General features: G+C 33.6%; 5 protein-coding genes across 7 annotated transcripts; 2 read left to right on the plus strand and 3 right to left on the minus strand.

Annotated features, from left to right (window-relative positions):
* The first annotated feature begins 524 nt into the window (after positions 1–524).
* Positions 525–2047, plus strand: LOC126686258 (E3 ubiquitin-protein ligase PUB23-like). The gene has a single exon (XM_050380304.2). It carries the CDS (start codon positions 680–682, stop codon positions 1895–1897), a length of 1218 nt encoding a protein of 405 aa, XP_050236261.1. The 5' UTR covers positions 525–679; the 3' UTR covers positions 1898–2047.
* A 2704-nt stretch (positions 2048–4751) lies between these two features.
* Positions 4752–7007, minus strand: LOC126653913 (protein LEAD-SENSITIVE 1-like). Its single transcript, XM_050347911.2, has 2 exons — positions 6576–7007; positions 4752–5562 (listed from the first exon to the last, which is right to left on the minus strand). Exons 1-2 carry the CDS (start codon positions 6667–6669, stop codon positions 4880–4882), a joined length of 777 nt encoding a protein of 258 aa, XP_050203868.1. The 5' UTR covers positions 6670–7007; the 3' UTR covers positions 4752–4879.
* Positions 7008–7243: 236 nt separating this feature from the next.
* Positions 7244–12042, minus strand: LOC126686956 (bifunctional fucokinase/fucose pyrophosphorylase). Of its 2 annotated transcripts, none has more exons than XM_050381272.2 (7): positions 11501–12042; positions 11061–11319; positions 10616–10980; positions 9942–10068; positions 8835–9848; positions 7917–8650; positions 7244–7796 (listed from the first exon to the last, which is right to left on the minus strand). In XM_050381272.2, exons 1-7 carry the CDS (start codon positions 11840–11842, stop codon positions 7404–7406), a joined length of 3234 nt encoding a protein of 1077 aa, XP_050237229.1. In that variant the 5' UTR covers positions 11843–12042; the 3' UTR covers positions 7244–7403. The 2 variants fall into 2 exon arrangements, with proteins under 2 accessions (XP_050237229.1, XP_050237230.1); XM_050381273.1 differs by lacking the exon at positions 11501–12042 and having other exon boundaries at positions 11061–11144; positions 11258–11319.
* A 4319-nt stretch (positions 12043–16361) lies between these two features.
* On the plus strand, positions 16362–20218 carry LOC126686785 (probable serine/threonine-protein kinase WNK6). 2 transcript variants are annotated; one of them, XM_050381021.2, is made up of 7 exons: positions 16362–17033; positions 17753–17790; positions 17920–18147; positions 18237–18457; positions 18545–18702; positions 18798–19200; positions 19283–20218. In XM_050381021.2, the coding sequence occupies exons 1-7, from the start codon at positions 16893–16895 to the stop codon at positions 20095–20097; spliced, it is 2004 nt and encodes a 667-aa protein (XP_050236978.1). In that variant the 5' UTR covers positions 16362–16892; the 3' UTR covers positions 20098–20218. The 2 variants fall into 2 exon arrangements, with proteins under 2 accessions (XP_050236978.1, XP_050236980.1); XM_050381023.2 differs by lacking the exon at positions 17753–17790 and having other exon boundaries at positions 16941–17033.
* Positions 18588–21000, minus strand: LOC126686787 (DNA-directed RNA polymerase III subunit RPC10-like). The gene is made up of 3 exons (XM_050381025.2): positions 20828–21000; positions 20643–20736; positions 18588–20418 (listed from the first exon to the last, which is right to left on the minus strand). The coding sequence occupies exons 1-3, from the start codon at positions 20939–20941 to the stop codon at positions 20285–20287; spliced, it is 342 nt and encodes a 113-aa protein (XP_050236982.1). The 5' UTR covers positions 20942–21000; the 3' UTR covers positions 18588–20284.
* Between the last annotated feature and the right edge of the window lie 39 nt (positions 21001–21039).

The raw sequence follows: 21039 nt of genomic DNA on the forward strand, positions 1-21039 counted from the left end.
AATAATACAAATATAAAGAAATTTAGAAAGATTATGCGTGTTTAGCATTTTCTTATTATTTTCTCAATAATCTATTTTAAAACGCTCTATTTCTTTGTGCAAAAACAAAAAACTTTTTTAAATTATAAACAAAAATAAAACGTAACTATCAGTTTAAATAGTAAACTAAACAAGAGATTATGCAAATCTTAAAAAGATCATTTTAATTATAATCAAATTTAAACTGGAAACCCACTTCATTCAAACATAGACGTTGGAAGTGTGTGAGAATACATATGAAGACTTTTAATTTTATATTTAATGAATTTTTAGGACTATTTCAAAAAAATAATGCCAAAGTCTAAGGATTGAACTTTATTTAATGCAAGAGAGCCTAGCTGTGTATAATTATAATAGATCATGTATATCATCTGATGTACCTATACCCTCTCTGTATATATATACATATACTCATTTCCTTTTCTTTTCTTTATTTTTAAATTAATTTCAGTCTTTTTCCGCCGCTATATTATCTGGTAATTTTTGACCATTCAAATGTCAACTCTCAAGAACACCAACCCTATTTAATTGTCCTATCCAACAAATAAAAAAAAACTCTTCACCTTCAATTTAGCTCTTGAATATTTACTTTTTCTTGAATCTTGGTCCAAATATAGCAAATTAGACATTGATCTTGAACATGGATTGTGTTCAAATTGAATCTTTAGATGTACCATCTTTTTTTATCTGCCCTATATCTCTGCAGATCATGAAAGATCCTGTTACCATTTCTACTGGTATGACCTTCGATCGTGAGAGCATTCATAAATGGTTCTTCTCTTACAATCATGTCACTTGTCCGATCACCAAACAGCCCGTGTCGGATTTCTCTCTGATCCCGAACTCTAATCTTCTTCGTTTGATCAGTTCATGGAAGCTGCAAAACCCGAGTTCCTCAAAGTCCATGGATCGCCAGAAAGAATGCAGATCGTACGAAGCTTTGATCCCGCTCAGCGCGGTTCTTGAAGAGATGAAACAGCCTCATTTGCAGGTAAAATCTTTGAGAAAGATCAAGACATTGATCAGTAACAGAACTTTTTTCACCGGTGATGATGCTTTATACTCGTCTGTAGCGTCTCTTATTGTCATGTCTGAGTTTAATGATCAACCTTCGATTCTAATTGATGAAGCAGTGTCTGTGTTGTGTCTTTTAAAGCCGTCCGACGAGACGTTAAAGATAGTGTCGGAGAATGGGAATGGGGTTTTACTTGGTTCGCTTTGTACTATAATGTCAAAGTATTATTTCTGCAACCAAGTTAGAGTCCAAGCTGCTGTTCTTCTTAAATCTATATTCAAAGTGGTTGATGGATTATACAAAGAAGGGCTTAAAGCGGATTTTTTCGAGAGTTTAACTGAGATTTTGAAGGATCAAAACTCAAATAATGGAAGCATGGCAGTGTTGACTATTTTAATGGAAGTTTTAGGATTTGGTAAGAACAAAGAGAGAGCTATCAGGGCAGGATTAGTTCCGGTTTTAGTTGAGTTGCTTGCTGAGAATAATGAGAAGAGGGTTTGTGAAATGATGCTGGTGGTTCTTGAAAAACTATGCCGAAAAGCGGACGGACGAGCGGCTTTTCTGGCGCATCCGATGGGGCTGGCGGCTGTATTGTCGAAGCTTTTGAGGGTTTCTCATGTGGGAAATGATAAAGCTGTGAGTTTATTGCTGTGTGTTTTTAGGTTTTGTAAGAACAGTGAGATAGCTGAAGAGTTCATGGAAGTGGGTGGTTTAGCTAAGGTTTTTATGGTGGTTCAAAGTGGTTGTGATTCAAAGATTTTGGATAAAGCTTGGGAGATTTTAGGGTTTCATAAGAAGATATGGAGCAGGTCTCCTTGTTTTCCAACTTCTTTAAGAACTTGATCATATATTTACCATTATTGCTTTTCTTAATTTGGATTGATAATTGTTGTATAATTAGTTTTGATCGATATGTTTTTGTTTCTATACAAATGATTTGATTTGTTCAAAAATTTATTAGTCTCCATATAAACATCTTGTGTTTTGCTTTGATTATACTTTTTATTTGATTAAACAATATATTTCAGTTTGGTAGAAAGCATGATTTCTGATGATTATGTTCAATTTTGGAAATATTAAGATCAAAATTATGCTCAAAATGTTAAATATTGGGCAAAGTGTTCATATCTGCCCATAATTTTAGCCATTTTATAAATATATCATATTTTTAAAATCGTGTTATATACACCATCATCTTTTTATCTTTATCAAATATACCCTCGATCTGTTCGGAGCTTATAGGCGTGGTCTTATATACGTCATGTAAGATTAATTTTATTCACATATAAACATCAAAATATATTTGTAAAAATTGAAAAAATGATAGTAAATATGATAAGATTTTTAAAATAGAGTATGTTTGGCAAAGGATAAATATGAATGTTTTGACTAAGTATAATGTCAAATCACAAAATGAAATGTGTAATTAAGATTATTTTCCTGCAGGTGATCGGATTAAATTATTAACATTATAGATGCATACGTAATAGTTGGAACTTAACCAACTTTATATTAACAACCCAATTCCAAATTGGGGAAGTGCCAAATACATGTCGATCAAAACAGTTTTAGAACTTGTATTGACCTAACTACTTACTATCTTATAATTTACGTGTCATTAATTGGTGCATGTGGCCGATAACGTTAGGTAATATATAGAGTATGGGTACTCTTTTTAACGTCATGGCTAGAATTAATAGCACAATCATATAGACAATAGTGAAATGTTGTAGTCACATAAATACGAAATATTAATGGTGTCTGAACTTTAAAAAAAAAAAAATTAGAGTTTGAACTTTTTTTCATATCAGTGATTCAATTTTTAAAAATATATGAAATAATTGATTTTAGCCGTTGTCCGGTCACTGGTGTGCCAAAAGACAAAAACAAGTCTCGTTTTTACTTAAATTTATTTATCATATTTGTAAAAAAAATAGTAATTGTGTGCAATGATACACTTTATATATGTGAAATTAAAATTTTAAATTGTATTAGCAAATTAAAAAATATTTTTTTTGACCTTTTTAGTAGTTTGATTGTTAAAGAAGTGCATAAAACTCATTTAACAGATTTTTTAAAAATTTGAAACACTAATACGAAAAAAATAAAAGTTTAGACACCAAAATATAAAAATTAAGAAAAAATCAAACTACTAGTATAATTTATCCTAAAAAAATACTGTTGAGCCTCATAAAATAATTAAATAAATAAAACTTATTTCAAAGCACATACATAGAGTATTCGTACCATACTCATTTATCAGGAACTCGAACCGGATAAAATTGTATGGACGATTGAGCAATCAATCCCTAGGAAACAATTGTGCATTTTGTCAAATACGAAGATGCATGAAAATTGCACTTTTGGCAAAAAGTCATAAACTTATTTAAGTCTTGAGTGTGCAATCTCACGTTTGAGTACTTGTGTAGTGAGGCAAGTCGCTAACTTAGAGTTAAAAAGGATAGAAAATTTGTTCAACTAGCTACAACTTGCAACATACTTGCAATTAATACACAGTCAACTACAGAAACTTGGTGAGAGCCTGTCTGCTTTGACTCCCGGTTAAACTCATTGTCAGTCAACCCAAATAATTTCAGGCAACCATAGCATTGAGTCATATTCATAACTCGTTAGCCATCTGAGGCTTTAATTTTATTCTGGTTACCATTCAAAGCTCTTTGGTGTGTCCTACCAATCTACATGATCATCGGCCAGAGTTAGACGGATTCGGATATAATCGAACTTGACTCTTTTATATGCAAATTTCAACTCGGACCACTAATTTAATTTGTATGTATTCAAGCTGAAATTATTCAAGTCTAAGTAAAATATTAACTATATATTTCCCCGTTCCGTTTAAAAAAGGGCATATGTTTTTTCACATAAATTAAAAAAAACATTAATTAGTATTGTGTTTTTTTACTTTGCCCATATTAATGGTGGTATTGTAAGTTGTGTGTAGAATTATAGCCATTAATTTAAAAAAGAGAAATAAAAATAAAAATAAAAATTCAATATTATATTTGTACAAAAAACACGGTTTGACCTTCTTATATGGGACATCTAATAATATGATATATATCTTTTTTAAATGGGTTCGGAGGGAATATAAAGAAGAGAACTTGTCCAGATCTGACACGACTCAAGACTAGCTTGATAGAAAAAGAAAAAAGAATTTAAAAAATATCATAAAAAGTAGAAATAATTACAAACATACGAATTGATATTTTTATACTTGATCGTGCAAAACTCTTTAGATATATACTCTATTCAATACCCTAAACCTTAAACTTACGGTCACCGGTGAAGACTGCCAGTCACCATCGGCCACCGCCTACACCACCTCCAGCCTCCGATCATCATCGGTGTTCTAAAAGCTAACTCCTAAATCCTAAAATCTAATCTAAATATTTTTACAATTAGTTTCATTCAAATAAGTATATTCATAATTATTTTTGGTCAAACAAGTGCTGATCCAAAGAAATATATATATATATTTCTGCGATTATTTTAATTTTTTAAATATGGGGTGTGATGTCCTAAAAAATAAAATCAAAGTGCTCGCACCTAATCCAAGCGGGCCAGACGGATACCAGCCAATTAAATAGCTCAACCTGCCATGTATCTAGAGGTGAATGACTAAATAAAACAGAGGGAACCTGATCATATCGATGCCTAGGAAAAAAAGAAAAACCTGTTCTGCTAACTTATGGCAAATATACTAAACAATGAAATAAATTTCGCATTGTTTACTAACAGTGAGAGCTTATTAATTGACAGTAACAAAGGGTATGTGCAAACAGCTTTGCTTGAATGGTTATGAACTTAATCAATGGTAATCAAGGGGAGTGAAGCCTCACTATCCTCGTAGACTTCCTCAGGGCCATCTGCCCAACCGAGGTTCACAGCCAAGTCTTCCACAGCGACCTTGATCACATCAGTCCTAACGCCTATATCAGTAGCATATCGGCTCATACAGTACATCCCGGCTGTAACTGTCGCAACACCAACAGGACTCGGCATTAGCAGCTTTAGAGGGGACGATAAAAGAGCCGCCAATGGAGCACCAACGATGGAAGAAGCCTGACCACTTCTTCCAACCCCAAGCTTGTCCATTATCAAAAGACCTGTTTTGCAGTACATAGCGAAATCCTCACAATTGTTCTGAAATACGTCGTAATTTCCAAATCCATTTTGAAGAAGATACATTGCTCGATGAATAACTGCTTCTTGTGGATCAGCCGCTGCAGTGGTGCATGTGCCTCCGCGTATTTTTGCTAGAAAGACAGAAGGAGGTACCTCATACTCGAAGCAGTAAAGGGATCCATTTCGAAGAAAGCAGTCCAGGCAGGAAAGGACTACTCCGCTATTGGGTTGCCTGAATCCACAGTCGGGAAAGGTTTCACATGAGGGAATGCTTGAATAGAAACCAGAAGAAGTATCAGAGCTTGACTTTGCAGTTTGCCTAGGCCTAAAATGGACCACCTTGCTTCCGCCAACAAAGATACCTGCATATCCCGATTTCAAAAATATATACAATTCCAGCACATGAAGAAACTGTTAAATGCAGCATCATGTCATCAGTTGTTGTAATCATCAAATATACTAGTACTTTGCTGATGGAATAGTGCAGCATAAAAGATTATCCATTAGTTACAATTGGCTGATACACAATTAATGTCACTCGTGAGCCTTCCCAAATAAAAAAGATAATTAGGAGAAATACATTCGCGCCAATCGCCATAGCTCTTAAAAGCTTACAGACCATATCATATTGCAGATATCTCGAAACTTCCTAGTGAACCTAAGCAATGCTAATCGTCTTCCCCGGGTCTAACTCTAAAACCTACAGAGTGGCACAGTAGTAAAATGGCAAGCAGACTGCAGGGAAAGGGGATATCATATTGTTTCTCCGATCAACCAATCAAAAATTGATCATCTTTATCAATTACTAATATCAACACCATCGTCATAAATTACCACCTTCATCAATCATGGCATCAGAGAAATCGACAAATAGCCGATAAGGATATAAACTAACAACGGGGACATTGTAAATCAGATCCGCTAAACTTAACACAAAATATATGCATTCCAGTTACACAGTTTACCGTCTTCCTCGACTTGCTGATGATCAATGAAACTAAACAAGACGATAAAGTAAGGACAATATTTAAACGGGGACATCCCATAAAAGATTGCTGATTTAAAAGAACATGTGTTTGGTTTTGAATAGCAGACCAGAGTCCAGACTGTTGATAATAGACATAACGGACCCAGAATCATAAAATTGGAAGGCAACAAATTTTCAAAAGTCACCCAAAAACACTGAGAATCAGATGAATTTCAAGCAATGATATGAAACACAATGATACTGGAAGCGTGAAATTGAACTGAATTCGGAAACAAAACAAAAAACACACGGAACCGGAACAAAATTAAAAGATAATGCATAGAGAAGAGAATTAAACAAAGAACCCACATTGCAAAATTCCTGAAATTTAGAGAGTGAAAGGCATACCATGGTGAGAGTAAGCAAAAACTGCTCGGTAAGTGTAGATATGATCGCCGGCTTTGATTTCATTTCGCTCCACTCTGTTGCTCAGCAGACCCATCTCTCTCTCTTGCTCAAGATCAGTCTTGCTAGTTACACTACCCAACAACACCACCGCTTATCATAATAATCCCTTTTTCCTTCGCTAGACACCCAAATAACTACATTAACACATTTTTACTTCACAACACAAAAAAATAAAAAAATAATAACATTTAATAATCAAAACATTATTTTAAATTTTCCATCTAATAATTGCAATATTGTGGATGAAAAATATAACTAGTCATTCAAATTTGCTCAACCACCTTTACCTATACCCTTATTCTAATTACTTTTTTGATTTTTATTATGATTAAAAAGAGTAACAACATTGCTTTGCTTTAGTGCTCATAATGATTGCTCATCTTTTCTGCTCTTTGGATTCCTTATATTGGGTATTAATCTAGGCTACGCATGTTAAAAACGATGTCGTTTTGTCATTTGGGTCCAACAAAATAGAGAGTTCAAACAACTTTGGATTCTTTGCCTTGTTGCCAAGTTATACCTTGCTGGGCAAATTCCGCATTCAATTACGTGCCTTCAATCCTGGGTACATTATTCATGAACCCCACCAATCAAATATTACATAACTATGAACAAAATTACCTACTTTTACTGCTGAATTTTATTACATTGTGGTATAATCAATAATACATAGTAGAAAAAATAAATATGGTTAACCCTAGATTACACCGTATAATACCTCATAATCCTGTAGTGGTAGCAAAGAATAATATGATAAATTTTACATTTCTAATTGTAGATGCTCCAATTGTACACTTTGACGTTGAAACTTGACTTCTCTTCTAGCTTATGTTTCAGTTCCTTTCCGGAATTAGCATCCTTTGACAGTAACAGGGCAAAGCCTCCGCCACCGGCTCCCACCAGCTTGTAGCCACAGCAGTATGGGTCGGCAAATGCAAACAGCCTATCGACTAATTCATTGCTGCAATAGGGGTCGAGTTCTTGATGTAATCTCCAAGCTTCCAGCATTATCTCCCCTAACTCGTCTACAGCACAGTTCATTAGAGATTCCCTGCCGATTTTTGCTAGTTCCGCAAGGCGCTTGACGCTGGATACGAGAATGTTGTCGCGCCTCAGGTATCGGATGACTACCTTTTGCAAAACTTGATGTGCAAGTCGAACCTGCATGAAAGATGCAGAACAGGTGACAATTTATTTAGAGAGATACAGCTTTTCTCATGAAATTGCAATTCTTTTTAAATGGTAACGGATATGTTTGAAATGAAACTTTAAAGAACTTACTTGACCAGTAAAGACCACAAGCAATCTCTGCTGCAATTCTGAAATCAGCTGAGGAGTAGCCAATAAGGGGATGACTTGGAGCCGCATCGGTATTCCAGGGAAACTTGTAGTAAATTTAATACCAGGGTACAAACCTCCAATTTGATCTTGCCATCCGCCTCCTGTACCCATCAGTTGTTCCAAAACTAAAACCAGTCTAGCAACATTTTCGTTACTTTCATCTTTATTAGCTATCTGAAGAAGTCCTTTCACAACAGCAGCAGCTAAGATGCTAGAAGTCCCAAGGCCACTACCACGAGGTACATTTGCCCATGTCCTGATTTGCAAGCCCGTAGTTCCAAGAATGTTTTCATGAATAATGCCAGTCACAAGCAGTGCAGATTTGACGAGACGGAATGGATCATCGCTGTCAAATGGAGGTGCAATAGAGTTAAGATTCTCTATGTATAAATGGTTTCCAACGTCATCATCAATCAATACTCCAGGCTTTTCTGTTGTCTCAATTATTGTGCCAATTGGAAGACAGCTTTCCAGACTTATTGCCATATTCAGAACACAACCAGCACGTTCTAAGCTCCATGGAGGTGTGTCACTCCACCCACCAACGAAATCTACACGAACTGGTAATTCAACCTTTACCGTTCTAGCACAAAATCTTTGACTGACATAGCCATCGATATGATTGTTATGATGTGCAGCAGAATTCACATTGCTTGGAGACTCCAAAAGATGTTCTATGGGACCAAAAAGAAGTGTGTTTACCATGTTAATCTAAATGAATTAAAAGAAGCATAAATATGAAGTCCAACAAGGTAGTTTTACTCAAAAGGAAACTAGTCGCTTCAGAGAAAAGAAAGTATAACAGCTAGCATAGGCACAGATAATATAGTGCTGAACCCAGAAAAAACAAAAGCCTACCTTTAAAATCGTATCTCACTGCTGAAGCAGTTTCATCAGCAACTGCAGCCCAAACTTTATGCTCCAATTGGCACGCGGATTTTTCATCACTGCATGCTCGAAGGAGATCAACTTGCACCTGATATGCCCGACTTTTAGGAAGAAATTTAGAATTCTGCTCCTGAAGTTCGGGACATAGGTCTAGGAAGTTCTTACAAATTTCCAATCCTGAAGCTTCCTTCTGTAGAATGTCTTGACACAATTGCGATAAGTTTCGCCCAAGCGTACCATAACTAATGCAAGCTTTCGCAATTCCAGCTGCAAGATCAGCTTGATGATTACTTGAGCCTGTACACATTTTTGAAAAGTCAATTGATCTGTGCAACTCTTCCAAACTGACACGGCGTGAATTTTTCCACAAAGAAAGCAAAATTTTAGATTTTGAGTCATTCAAACCCATCAACCATGAGGCCAAACTAAGCATCTCAACATAAGAAAGAACTGGGAATATTTTTGCATTCCATAAGCAGTTTTCCTGAGAACCTACTGAGCTCCATACGTCACTCTCTTCCATGTCCAAATCATGCAAGACTTTCTTCCAAGGTTTCCCGCAGAATGTCCCATCCCTAAAAAGGGAAATCTTCGGATTATCATGGAGGCCACAATAAACTAGGACTCTTTCCGCACATTCCACTAAGGGAACCTCCCAAAGACAATTACGATCTGGGAGCATGAATCTAAACGACGTTTCTGCCATATCAGTCAAGTCCCCTGGAACATTAACACCAACAACTACGGATTGGGAACCAATTTGAATTCCACCAGATATGGATGAATCATATATAAGAGAATCTTCCCCAACTGACACGCCAGGTTCAATTTTGCTAGAAAGAACTACAGCTGATGTTGCAATATCAGATGCGGTCGTGGCTGGAATTGAACATAAATGTCTTCGGCCTACCAGTTCTGAGCTAGCACTACTTAAGTGATCCAAAACTTCACTTGAGGTTCCAAAGTGCAGGAATAACAAATCATCTGCAAATTGGAATTTGGACACATAATAACATCAAAACGTCAATGATAAGCAATGAGAATGATTTTCTGGACTTTCCATGTTTTTTGACGTACATGCGCAGTAGCTAAACATTTTTTGTCTGCCCAAACTTCCGACCAGTTCTTTGCCCATGGGTCGCAGTTGCAGCCATTCATGTTTTGCTGGTACCCAAGCTGCTACCAAATCTTCATATAAACTCATCTATGAAAAATTCCAGGAAAGTGCAATAGTTTAAAATTATTGATTTTTCACCAACTCTTGAATGTTGGTTTCTGACAAGGGTAAATACTAAATTTACAGAAAATAGACATATAACTTGATGGAAATTTAATAGCTCCAAGATACAGTTCAGATTGAAACAGATGAAATAAGCAGGTTTAAGGTAGCTCGTAAAACATGATACTAATAAATCCATATATAAAAAACAGAATCAGAATTTTGTACTCCAAAAGATGTCTAATCTTAAGGCTCTTGTTACACTAAAATAATATTCCATAAGGGAAAATGAAGGTTCTATATACTTTTAAAGGGCAGTGTAAAATGCAAGATTTCCTCAGTGAAATCATACTAGGATGCGAAGCAAGTTGTGTATAGTAGCACATAATGTTAGGCAACACATCCATAAAGATGAGAATGAGAGACAAAGCAGTAAGAGAAGAACAATTGATCATTCATTAGAAATAAACAATATTTTCTGTGAGATTACTAAGCAACGTGGTCGATATTAACTAAAAATTTAGTAGCCAACCTCTTTTCTGTTCTCCAGAAGCTCTCTAATCATTGGTTGGCAGGAGCATGAAAGCATGACAAGCTCTTCCCAAGCTTTGCCTTTGGCTGCTATTATTCCTGTGTCTAGCAATGTTCTTCCATCATCCAATAAAGCTCGAGTCTTAACAAGTTCCTCTACACTAGGTTTCTGCAGAAGATTGTCAACTAAACTGACAGTATGACTATCAGCTTCAACCCCATTCTTTGATGCCACAACAACCCCATGATTAGAAGCAATGTCAAGGGTGATCGGCACAGTAATGATGCAAGATGCATCTTCCGGAATAACCAACGCGGATGCATCAAAACACGGAAGAACATCGCCAGTCATCGTCAATATCCCACCTGCAAAAGATCACAAATTTGCAAGCCAATCCTACTCAACGAAAGATTAATCGACGACGTCATAAAAAAAACTAACTAACCATCGTTCTTAAAAGCCTGTCTGGCACACGAAGCAATTGCAAGTATATGATCGAAAAGCAGCGGAACCGGGCCATCGGGGTCATCTGCAGCCAAATAAGGTAATGGTAGAAAAACTTTTCCCATAGGATTAGCCCATGGAACTCTTTTAGAGTCACCTCCAGCATGTAGCAAAAGTATATGCTTTTTAGCCACATACCTAACCATTCTCAAAGTAACAGAATCTCCATTTTTACAACTTCCATTAGCTGCTTCCGCCACCTGTCCATTTCAAAGATCCCTTACATCAATTTTAAGAGTGTTCATACAACCATTGTACCACGTCATTTTTATAACAAGTCAATAAAAATTTGAGATAGTAAATATTACTTATTCTTTTATCATTAAATATTTCACATAACAAACGCTTAATTGTTCTATTGCACGACTAAACTATAATTACCTCTGGCTCTGGGTCAATATGGAGTTGATAATGTTGAGCGAGGGCAAAAATGGCATTGAGAGTGGCAGCACCAGATCCGATCCGCTGGCCATTAGGGTCAGGGACAGCGAGAGTAACAGTCGAGTTAGCAATTCGGCCCGTACGTTTGGTGCGATCGAGCTGCCATTGATATAGCTGAGCTTGCTCGGGACTGGCGGCAGTGAGCACAATTGCGTCCCAAGTGGGTACTCGAGAGGGATGCCTTACGGATAATCTCAAATGGTACCATGATTTTCTGAGAAGTGTAATCAGATCGGATTTTTGTCTTGTTCTTGATAATCTTCTTCGTCTGTTCGATTCCATTACTTCAATTTGTTTGACTGATATGGTTTTAAGAAGAGTGTTTGTGTCGGTGAAGCGGGTGAGTGAGTGAATCAATGGATAGTGGAGCGAGAAGAACGGTTGACATTAGATTTTTAACAGAAATGGCAACTGAATAGGCAGACGAATTGATTAAGAAAACAATTTATTAAAATTTAATATTAGACGCGGCGCGGTCCAATCGGATACTATATCTCAATGTTAACGTTTAAGGCCTAATTATTTAAAAAACCTCCACCTTGTAATATTTTTTTGTTTATACCATGACTTAAGAAAAAGTTCATTTGTACCCTTTTTTTGATTTTTCGTTTTCAACTCTACCCTAAAATACTAAATTTAACTATTTTTTATTTAGAAAAAAGTTTAAAATAATACTTTATTTTTTAATTTATTTGTATTTTTTCAAATAGAAAAAAGATGATATAACCCTTCTATTTAATTATTTTTAATGTTTTCATCCTTTAATTAATTATTTTATCAAAAAATAAAATTTTGGGGTACAATTGAAAATGAAAAATCAAAAAAAGAATACAAATAAACTTTTTTCTAGTTCAGGATATAAATGAAAAAATATTTCAAAGTGGGGGTTTTTTAAATAATTAGGCCTAACGTTAATGACTTAAAACCAACAGAATGAAAGGGAAAAAAAACAGAATGAACAAATGAATAAAAGGTCAATTCCGTCCCTAAATTTATAATTAGGGATCAAATAACTCACTTTTGTCCACTTTAATCAATTAAAATAATTTTTTTAACTTTTAGATCAACTAAAAATAAAATTATACTCCCTCCGTCCCAAATTGATAGGCACTATTCCAAATTTTTTTATCCTAAATTATAGGCAGTTATTTATTGCTAAAATGATAAAATGACATGAATACCTTCATTAACTATTATACTCCCTCCGTCCCATTCTAATTGAGAAAATTTCAATTGCACATTATTTAAAAAAATTTAGTAACATTACTTTTATATCCTTATATTACATTAAATGCATCACAACTTTTTAAAAATATGCTTTCTAAATGTATTAATTGAAGAGGGTATAAAGAGAAAAATAGTGTGAAAAGTACTCTATAAATAGAAAGTGTCAATTAGAATAGGACACCCAAAAAGGAAATAGTGTTCAATTAGAATGGGACGGAGGGAGTATTACATTAAAAAGAGAGCAAACACCATTAAAAGGCAAAGTCAACACTGCATTAAATAAGGGTAAGTGTGATATGTTTTTATAAAATTACTCATTTTATATAGATTTGCTAAATTCCTTAATACTTGTGTTTGTCCTAAACTGCCTATCAATTTGGTACGGAAGGAGTATAATATAAGTATATTTGAGGACTAATATGATTTAATGTTTTGTATTTTTATTAAAAATGACTGCTATTTTATATTAATTTATCTATAAATAAATATACATGCTTATTACAGGTATATAAAATTTTTAATTTTTAAATTGCTTATTGTAAATAAAAAGTGACCTATAATTTGGAGCGACAGTAATAAGAAGATTGTCTATCATTCGGAACGGAAAAAGTATATTTTTATTTTAATAATTTTAGAATTTTTTAAATATATATATATATATATATATATAAATAACATATTAATGTCTATTTTTTCTGTTGGCAGGGTTTGTATCAAAATAAATGAAGTAGTCCATTTTACTTTACATTGATATTAAAAGGACTCAATGTCTTAAAATATCAAACTTTGTCGGTTGAGATCCTCTTATTTAAATCTTTTAAAGATAATAAATTTAGCTTATTTTTAATAAATACGGTTTTTACAAATCAATTCTTTTAGAGAAAATTAGAAAAAGTATTCTCTTTTTGAAAATAATATGACTTCCTACCTCAATAAGGAAAAGATAAAGAAAATACCTCACTATTTTAATGTTTTTATTTTTTTACTCTAACACCTATTTATATTATAATTATACCTACTTTTTATTGTTATTTTATTCTAACCATATTTGACAACTGTCATTTATTTTCTTTTTCTTTCTCTCCTTTTCTCTTTCTTCTTTATTTCTTTTGTTCTCATTCTCTGTACTTTTTTTTCCACCATTCTTTTTCTTCATTTTCTTCTTCTTCATTCATTTTTTATTTTTGTTTCTTCTTCATCGTTAATTCATCATTCCGCCGTTGCTCCGCCATCATTCCGCCGCTGCTCATCCGTTTTTCATATTCAATTTTAGCGTTTTTTCCTTGACTCGTGGTGATTAATACGATTTGTTTAACTTTCAGATCTAGATAAATTACTCTTGAATTTTCTCAATTTTAGATCTAAAAATCTGCATTAAAAATATTTTTATACACAAAAAATGATTTTTTAAAAAAAACTGCTTCTGATTATCATATGAGTATCATCACTGCATTATCATGCAAGTATCATAACACTGCATAAAAAATTAATTTTTTTATTAGAAAACAGCGTCTGATTATCATGTTATTATCATGTCGCATAACATTAATTATATGATTTATGATAAGGTTATGATAATACAAATGTACGATAATGATAATAGTATGATAATGTTTTTATGATAATATAATGATAAGCTTATAACAGTATGATAATATGATACTTACATGGAAAAAAAATTTACAAAATAGTGTCATATGATAATATTTTATCATATGATAACGAGATGATAATATTTATGGTACATATATGATAATATCTATGATAATGTATGATAAAATAGTGTCTGATTATCATGTCGTTATCATAACACTAGAGTATGATAATTAGATGATAATGAATTATGATAAGATTATGATAATTGGATGATAACGTACGTGAAAATAGAATTATAAAAAGATTCATGACACCAGTATGATAATCAGATGATAATAAAATAATAAAATTATGATAATAGTATGATAATATGATACATGTATGTAAAAATATTACAGAAAAATTATGATAATGAGATGATAATGTAAAGATAATATGATACCTGTATGAAAAAAATAATTACAAAAAGATTATGATAACGAGATGATAATGTGAAGATAATAGTATGATTATATGATACATGTATGAAAAAAACAATTACAAAAAAATTATGATAGTAAGATGATAAAGTGAAGATAATAGTATGATAATATGATTTTATTATACTTCATTATCATACTATTTTCTTCACATTATCATCTCGTTATCATATTTTTTATGTAATTATTTTCATATAGGTATCATATTATCATACTGTTATCATAATTTTATTATTATGTCGTTGTTATAACATTATTATTTAGGTACAATAATACATTATCATCTCGGTATCATATGATTATATTAAGATAACGAGATAATAATACAGTGATAACAATATGATAATCAATTTTTTTGTAGAAAATCTTTCTTTATACAGTGTTATGATAACAACATGATAATACAGTGATACTTATATGATAATCATAGACTGTTTTTTTTTATACAAAATTATTTTTTTTCTGCAGTGTTATGATAATCATATGATAATCAGATACTGTTTTTTTTGCAGAAAATCGTTTTTTGTGCAGAAAATCGTTTTTTCATAATAACATCGTTTTTCATGCAGATTTTTAGATCTAAAATTGAAAAACAAATCAAAAGTAATTTATTTAGATCTGAATGTTATAAAAATCACAATAATCACCATAAATTAAAGAAAAGTTTGCTAAAATAAAATATGAAAAAAAAATGCAGCGACGATGGAGCAATGAAGAAACGGCGGTGGAGCGATGATGGAACGAAGAAGAAAAAAAGAAAATGGAGAAGAAAAGAAAAAATAAAGAAGAAGATGAAAATTGACGAAGAAAAAAAGAAACAGAGAAGAAGAAGAAGAAGAAGAAGAAGAGAGAGGAGAGAGGAGAGAGAAAAAAAAAGAGAGAGACATATAAAAATATGACAGCTGTAACATGATAAGAGAAATTATAATTAGAGTAAAAGATTAAAGAAAAGTAGGTATTATTATAATATAAACATGATTTAGAGTAAAAAAATAAAAACATTAAAATGATGAGGTATTTTCTCTATCTTTTCCTTATTGAGGTAGGAAATTAAATTATTTTAAAATATAGAGTATTATCCTAATCTTCTCATTTTTTTAAGAATATCAAATATTTTTCATCCGTTTCAGTTATACCCATTCAGTTAATTCTTTTTAATTTTTATATGTACTTTTCAAATGAACAAAAAAATTAGGTTGGTTAGAATGGAAGATAACAAAAACAATGATAAAAATGAAATGTATTAATCGAAAACAGGCTAAAACTAATGTCTTTAAAAGATCTGGTTGGAAGTTCCTCATCCGAAAGTATTTAAGTGCTTTTAAGACATTAGATCAATAAATGAAATTTATTTTATGTTGAACATGGAAAAATAATTCATTTAGAGATAAAAATAGGGAAAAAAATTAAAACAATACCTATAACACACTTAAATATTTTCAAAAATGCTCATTTTAAAATGAAAATTTTGAGTTCTTATACTTATGAGACAAATAATTTGATAGAAAATCAATAGATTGTATTTCCGCCATTAAAAAAACAGATTAGTAACAGATAAATGAAGTGCAAGCTAATTCCCCACCCTAAATATAGCAACTCAAACCAAATTCAAAAAAGAAACTAATCAACCCAACAATTGGCTGTTAAATCCTTAAGTCTCGCTTTTCCAACCCAACTCTCTTCCCATTTTACCTCAAATCTTCGCCTCTGCTCAAACATTCCTCATCTTCTTTAATAAATTGCTTGAGTTTAGATTATAAGAATATGTTCAATTAAGTCCTGTGGTGTAACTAGAAATGGTTAAATATGGAAGGTAAACGCAGATTCAAGAATTATGAGGTTATGAATGGTGGAGCTTCTTCATTACACGAATGCCGATTGGCTCAGTTTCATTTATCGGCGTTTGATTCTTTTTCCATTGCTTCAGAATCCTTTTCTTAGCCAGAAAAATTAAAAGTTTCGAAACAATTTTGACACCGACATCTATTTTTTGATTTTGTTGTTGTTGTTATTGCTTTCTGTTTGGTGGAATGAAACCGGGTGGTGGTGGTTTTGTTGGCGGAGGAGCACCGCCGTTAGTTTCTGACTATAATGGAACTTATTCGGCTTTAGAGCCGTCCGATTCAAAGCCTGATTTCATCGAAAAGGATCCGACCGGTCGATACGTTCGGGTACAATAATTATTTTGTGCTTTAATTTCATATTTTTTAATGTTATTTCTTGTGAAATTATGGTTTTGATTATGGTTATCATCAGGTCATGATAATTTTCGAGATAGCAATGCTTCTAAATTCTAATAGTGCATTGACAAAACATAAATTGGGTCCTTGTACTATTAGACTTTTTTGAATTGGGTTCCTCAATTATAATTTGTATACATTGAGTTTTTATACTTTTAATTTTGTAGACGTTAGGTCTCTTCGGCACAAAAAAAATATTAACGGTGTCATGTCGAACTGAAAAAAGTCGATTGAGAGGGACTTACTTAAAACAAAATAGACATGTCGGGACCCGGTTTAGAAAAAATTAATGTAAAAAATGAATAAAAAATCTCACCTCAGTCGTACTAGCGGCGCATAGAATATACACGCTTTATTTCTATGACGGAGAAATGTTTACAAAATTTAAAATGTAGGGACTCAATCTTGACAAATAGAAGTAGAGGGAGTCAATTCAAAAAAGCGAAACATTTCATAAATCCAAATATGTGTTTTGCCTAATGCTAACTGCTGAAACAACGTTACCTGTTTACAATAATGCATAATACCTTTTGGCTTTGTTTAATTCTTAGCTTATTTATGGTTATAATATGCATTGAAAAGGGAATGCATTTTTTTTTCTTTTATGGTCATTAATTTGGCTTTTTGTTTTGTTCCTGATCTTATTACAGTACGATGAGATCTTGGGCAAGGGTGCTTTCAAGACTGTGTATGCTTTTCATACTTCATCTTCCTTTTGCTTAATCAAAAAAATTCAGAAAGAACCAACTTTATTTCCTAAGGATGAACATTTTGTTTGAAGACTAATATTTTTAGTCATCAACTTGTTGTTTTGCAGCTACAAGGCGTTTGATGAAGTAGAAGGAATAGAAGTTGCTTGGAACCAAGTAAAGATCGATGATGTGTTGCAATCACCGGAAGATTTGGAGAAATTATATTCCGAAGTTCATCTTCTCAGATCAGTAAAACATGAAAACATCATGAAGTTCTATAATTCTTGGGTAAATGATAAAAAGAAAACTGTTAACATGATTACTGAACTCTTCACATCTGGCAATCTCAGGCAGTATGTCCCTTGATTTTGCTTTTTCATTTTTGTAATGTTTGTGTTTTTTATTTTCAGCTGACGTGAAGTAACCGTCTTTTGATTATCAGATATCGGAAAAAACACAAGAATGTCGATATGAAGGCGATAAAGAATTGGGCTAGGCAAATTCTCCAAGGTCTAGTCTATCTTCATGGCCACAATCCGCCTATTGTTCATAGGGATTTAAAGTGCGATAATGTATTTGTTAATGGACATCACGGAGAGGTTAAAATTGGAGATCTCGGATTAGCCATTGTTATGCAGCAAGCTACTGCTACAAGTGTCATAGGTAGTGCCTTGAATTCTTTAATTTCTTATATTTTGCCAGAGCTAGTTTTAGTCATGTGGTGTTGAATATTTTTGCTTCTTTAATCAGGAACTCCTGAATTTATGGCTCCTGAACTTTATGAAGAGGAGTATAATGAACTCATAGATATATATTCTTTCGGGATGTGCATGCTCGAAATGGTTACTTTTGAATACCCATACAGTGAATGTAAAAATCCAGCTCAAATTTACAAGAAGGTCACCTCTGTAAGTTCAAGGATCATGAACTTATTATAAGCATTTATCATCTCTTAGACCTTGATATTTTGTTGTTTACTCATGTCGATCTCTGTATATTGCAGGGTATTAAACCTGCTTGTCTTAAAAGTGTTAGTGATCCACAAATTAAGGAGTTTATCCTGAAATGCCTGGCTCCAGCATCTGAGAGACTGTCTGCCAAAGATCTTCTCAAAGATCCATTCCTTCAGCCTCGAAACCCAGTAGAACCAATGCGTGATCCCTTGCTTTTACCTAACCAGTACCCTAAATCATTAAGTACAACCAAGTCAGGACCCCTGTCCATGGACATAGATGCTGACTACAAGCAGATTTCTGCAAGCACATGTACCGATAGAAACAATGACGGTTCAAGATTGTCGGTGTTGGAATATCAGAAAGCTTATAAGAACAAGGAGTTTAGGTTAAAAGGAACAAAAGGTGATGATAATTCCGTATCATTGACATTGCGAATTGCTGACTCTTCTTGTAAGTAAATTTACATTTGTGGCGTTGATATTCATTGCACTTTCTGAACATGATAACCAGAATACAACCTGGCTGCTTGCAGGTCGAGTTAGGAATATTCATTTCCTATTCTACCTTGACAGTGATACTGCACTATCGGTGGCAAGTGAGATGGTTGAACAGCTGAGCTTGGCAGATCATGATGTGTCCTTCATAGCAGAGTTCATCGATCACTTGATTATGAAACTAATTCCTGGTTGGAAGCCATCGTCGACTTATTCCTCGAGTGAAATGATGAGATTTTACACGGCATCTACAGTCCTTGAGAACTCAGTGGCTTCCCACTGGGATCCAGTGCTTGGTCAGCCAGTGGTCGAGCAAGATGCTATCTCTGGGCTAACCACGGCTGCACCAGAACTTAGTGTACAAGTTGGTGACTGCTTTAGCAGTGACAACCCTGATGGCGGTGTTTTTCACTTTGACTATTATTCTTCTCAAAATTTGGTTAACATGGATGACCAAGATTCGCTAACATCAGTTGTTTCGGAGATATTGGTGGAAGATGCATCCTCAAAAGATTATAGAACATCTGAACTCCATGATTACAACATTGATGGAAGTTTCAAGTTGAGCGAGTATATTCCTGAACCAGAACTCAGGGATGCTTGTATTCCTCACAAATTGGAAAGAAGTGACAGCTGCGTCGGAGAAAACACGCAAATGAATGGAATTGAGAAGTACGAGTTGCCGTCTTCATACATAGTTGGGAAAGATATAGATATTGATCTAAAGGTGGAGCTGGATGCAATTGAAGCACAGTACCAGAATTGGTTTCGGGAGCTTTCAAGGATGAAAGAGGAGGCATTGGATGCTGCCAAAAAGCGGTGGATAGCAAAGAAAAAAGTACCTCATCATTAGTCACTACTGTAATTCTAGGTTAGTTTATACCATTGTCTAAGTTTTGTGAATACTGTATTTGTAACATTGTTGGAAATCTAAACCTTCCATGAGAATTCATATAATTATATGGATTGTATGAGCAACTCTTACATAAAAAACAAGTAATTGCAATATTAGCTTACCAAAAAATGCATAAAAAAAGTAGCTAATTCTCACGCCACATCTTCGAGCACTTGTCGTTCATGCAACAGAAAAACAATGTCGCAGGCTCATCCGCAGACCGAATCTGTAGCTCATGAAAACGGGCCTTTCCAAAGTTGCAATGAGGACATGTTACATCTGCCACAACAACCATGAGAAAAAGATATACAATTCAGCAAATAGCATTTGCAGCAAAGATATACAATTCCGCAAATAGCATTTGCAAAAAATCATAAAATCAAATATATTACTAACTAGGTAGCAAGGACACGGCGAAATAGTGTTATTTTAAATGTGTTCTATATGCCAAGTTTCGGACGGTTTTTAAAACAGAAAACGTAGATTGAATGAAGTGTTCGTACTATCAGTTTCAGAACCGCCTTTCATCATGTCAGCAAGGGTAAAAACTGGCTCTACTTCTTTTTTAACCAGCTGATGTTTTCTCTTTATCTTAACCTGAAAAAATGTATTAAAACAAAGCGCATTATTAATTACAAAATTAGGGAATAATTAGGGAAAGAATAAAATTAGAAATATATATATATACCCGGGTCTCTATAGAACAAAAATAGGGGCAAGTTGAGCAATAGAATCTGGATGGCTGACCCATGCTTGGCTGTTCGTATTTCAATAAAATTCCACACGTCGGGCAAAATTCCATTCTTACTCTAACTTCTAGTTGCAGTTAAAAGGGAAGAAGAAGACGGCCTGGCTGCATAAGAAGATGGTTAATTAATTTATTTCAGGGTTCTGAGTTTT

The sequence above is a fragment of the Mercurialis annua genome, linkage group LG6, assembly GCF_937616625.2.
Source record: "Mercurialis annua linkage group LG6, ddMerAnnu1.2, whole genome shotgun sequence".
Taxonomy (NCBI): Eukaryota; Viridiplantae; Streptophyta; class Magnoliopsida; order Malpighiales; family Euphorbiaceae; genus Mercurialis; species Mercurialis annua.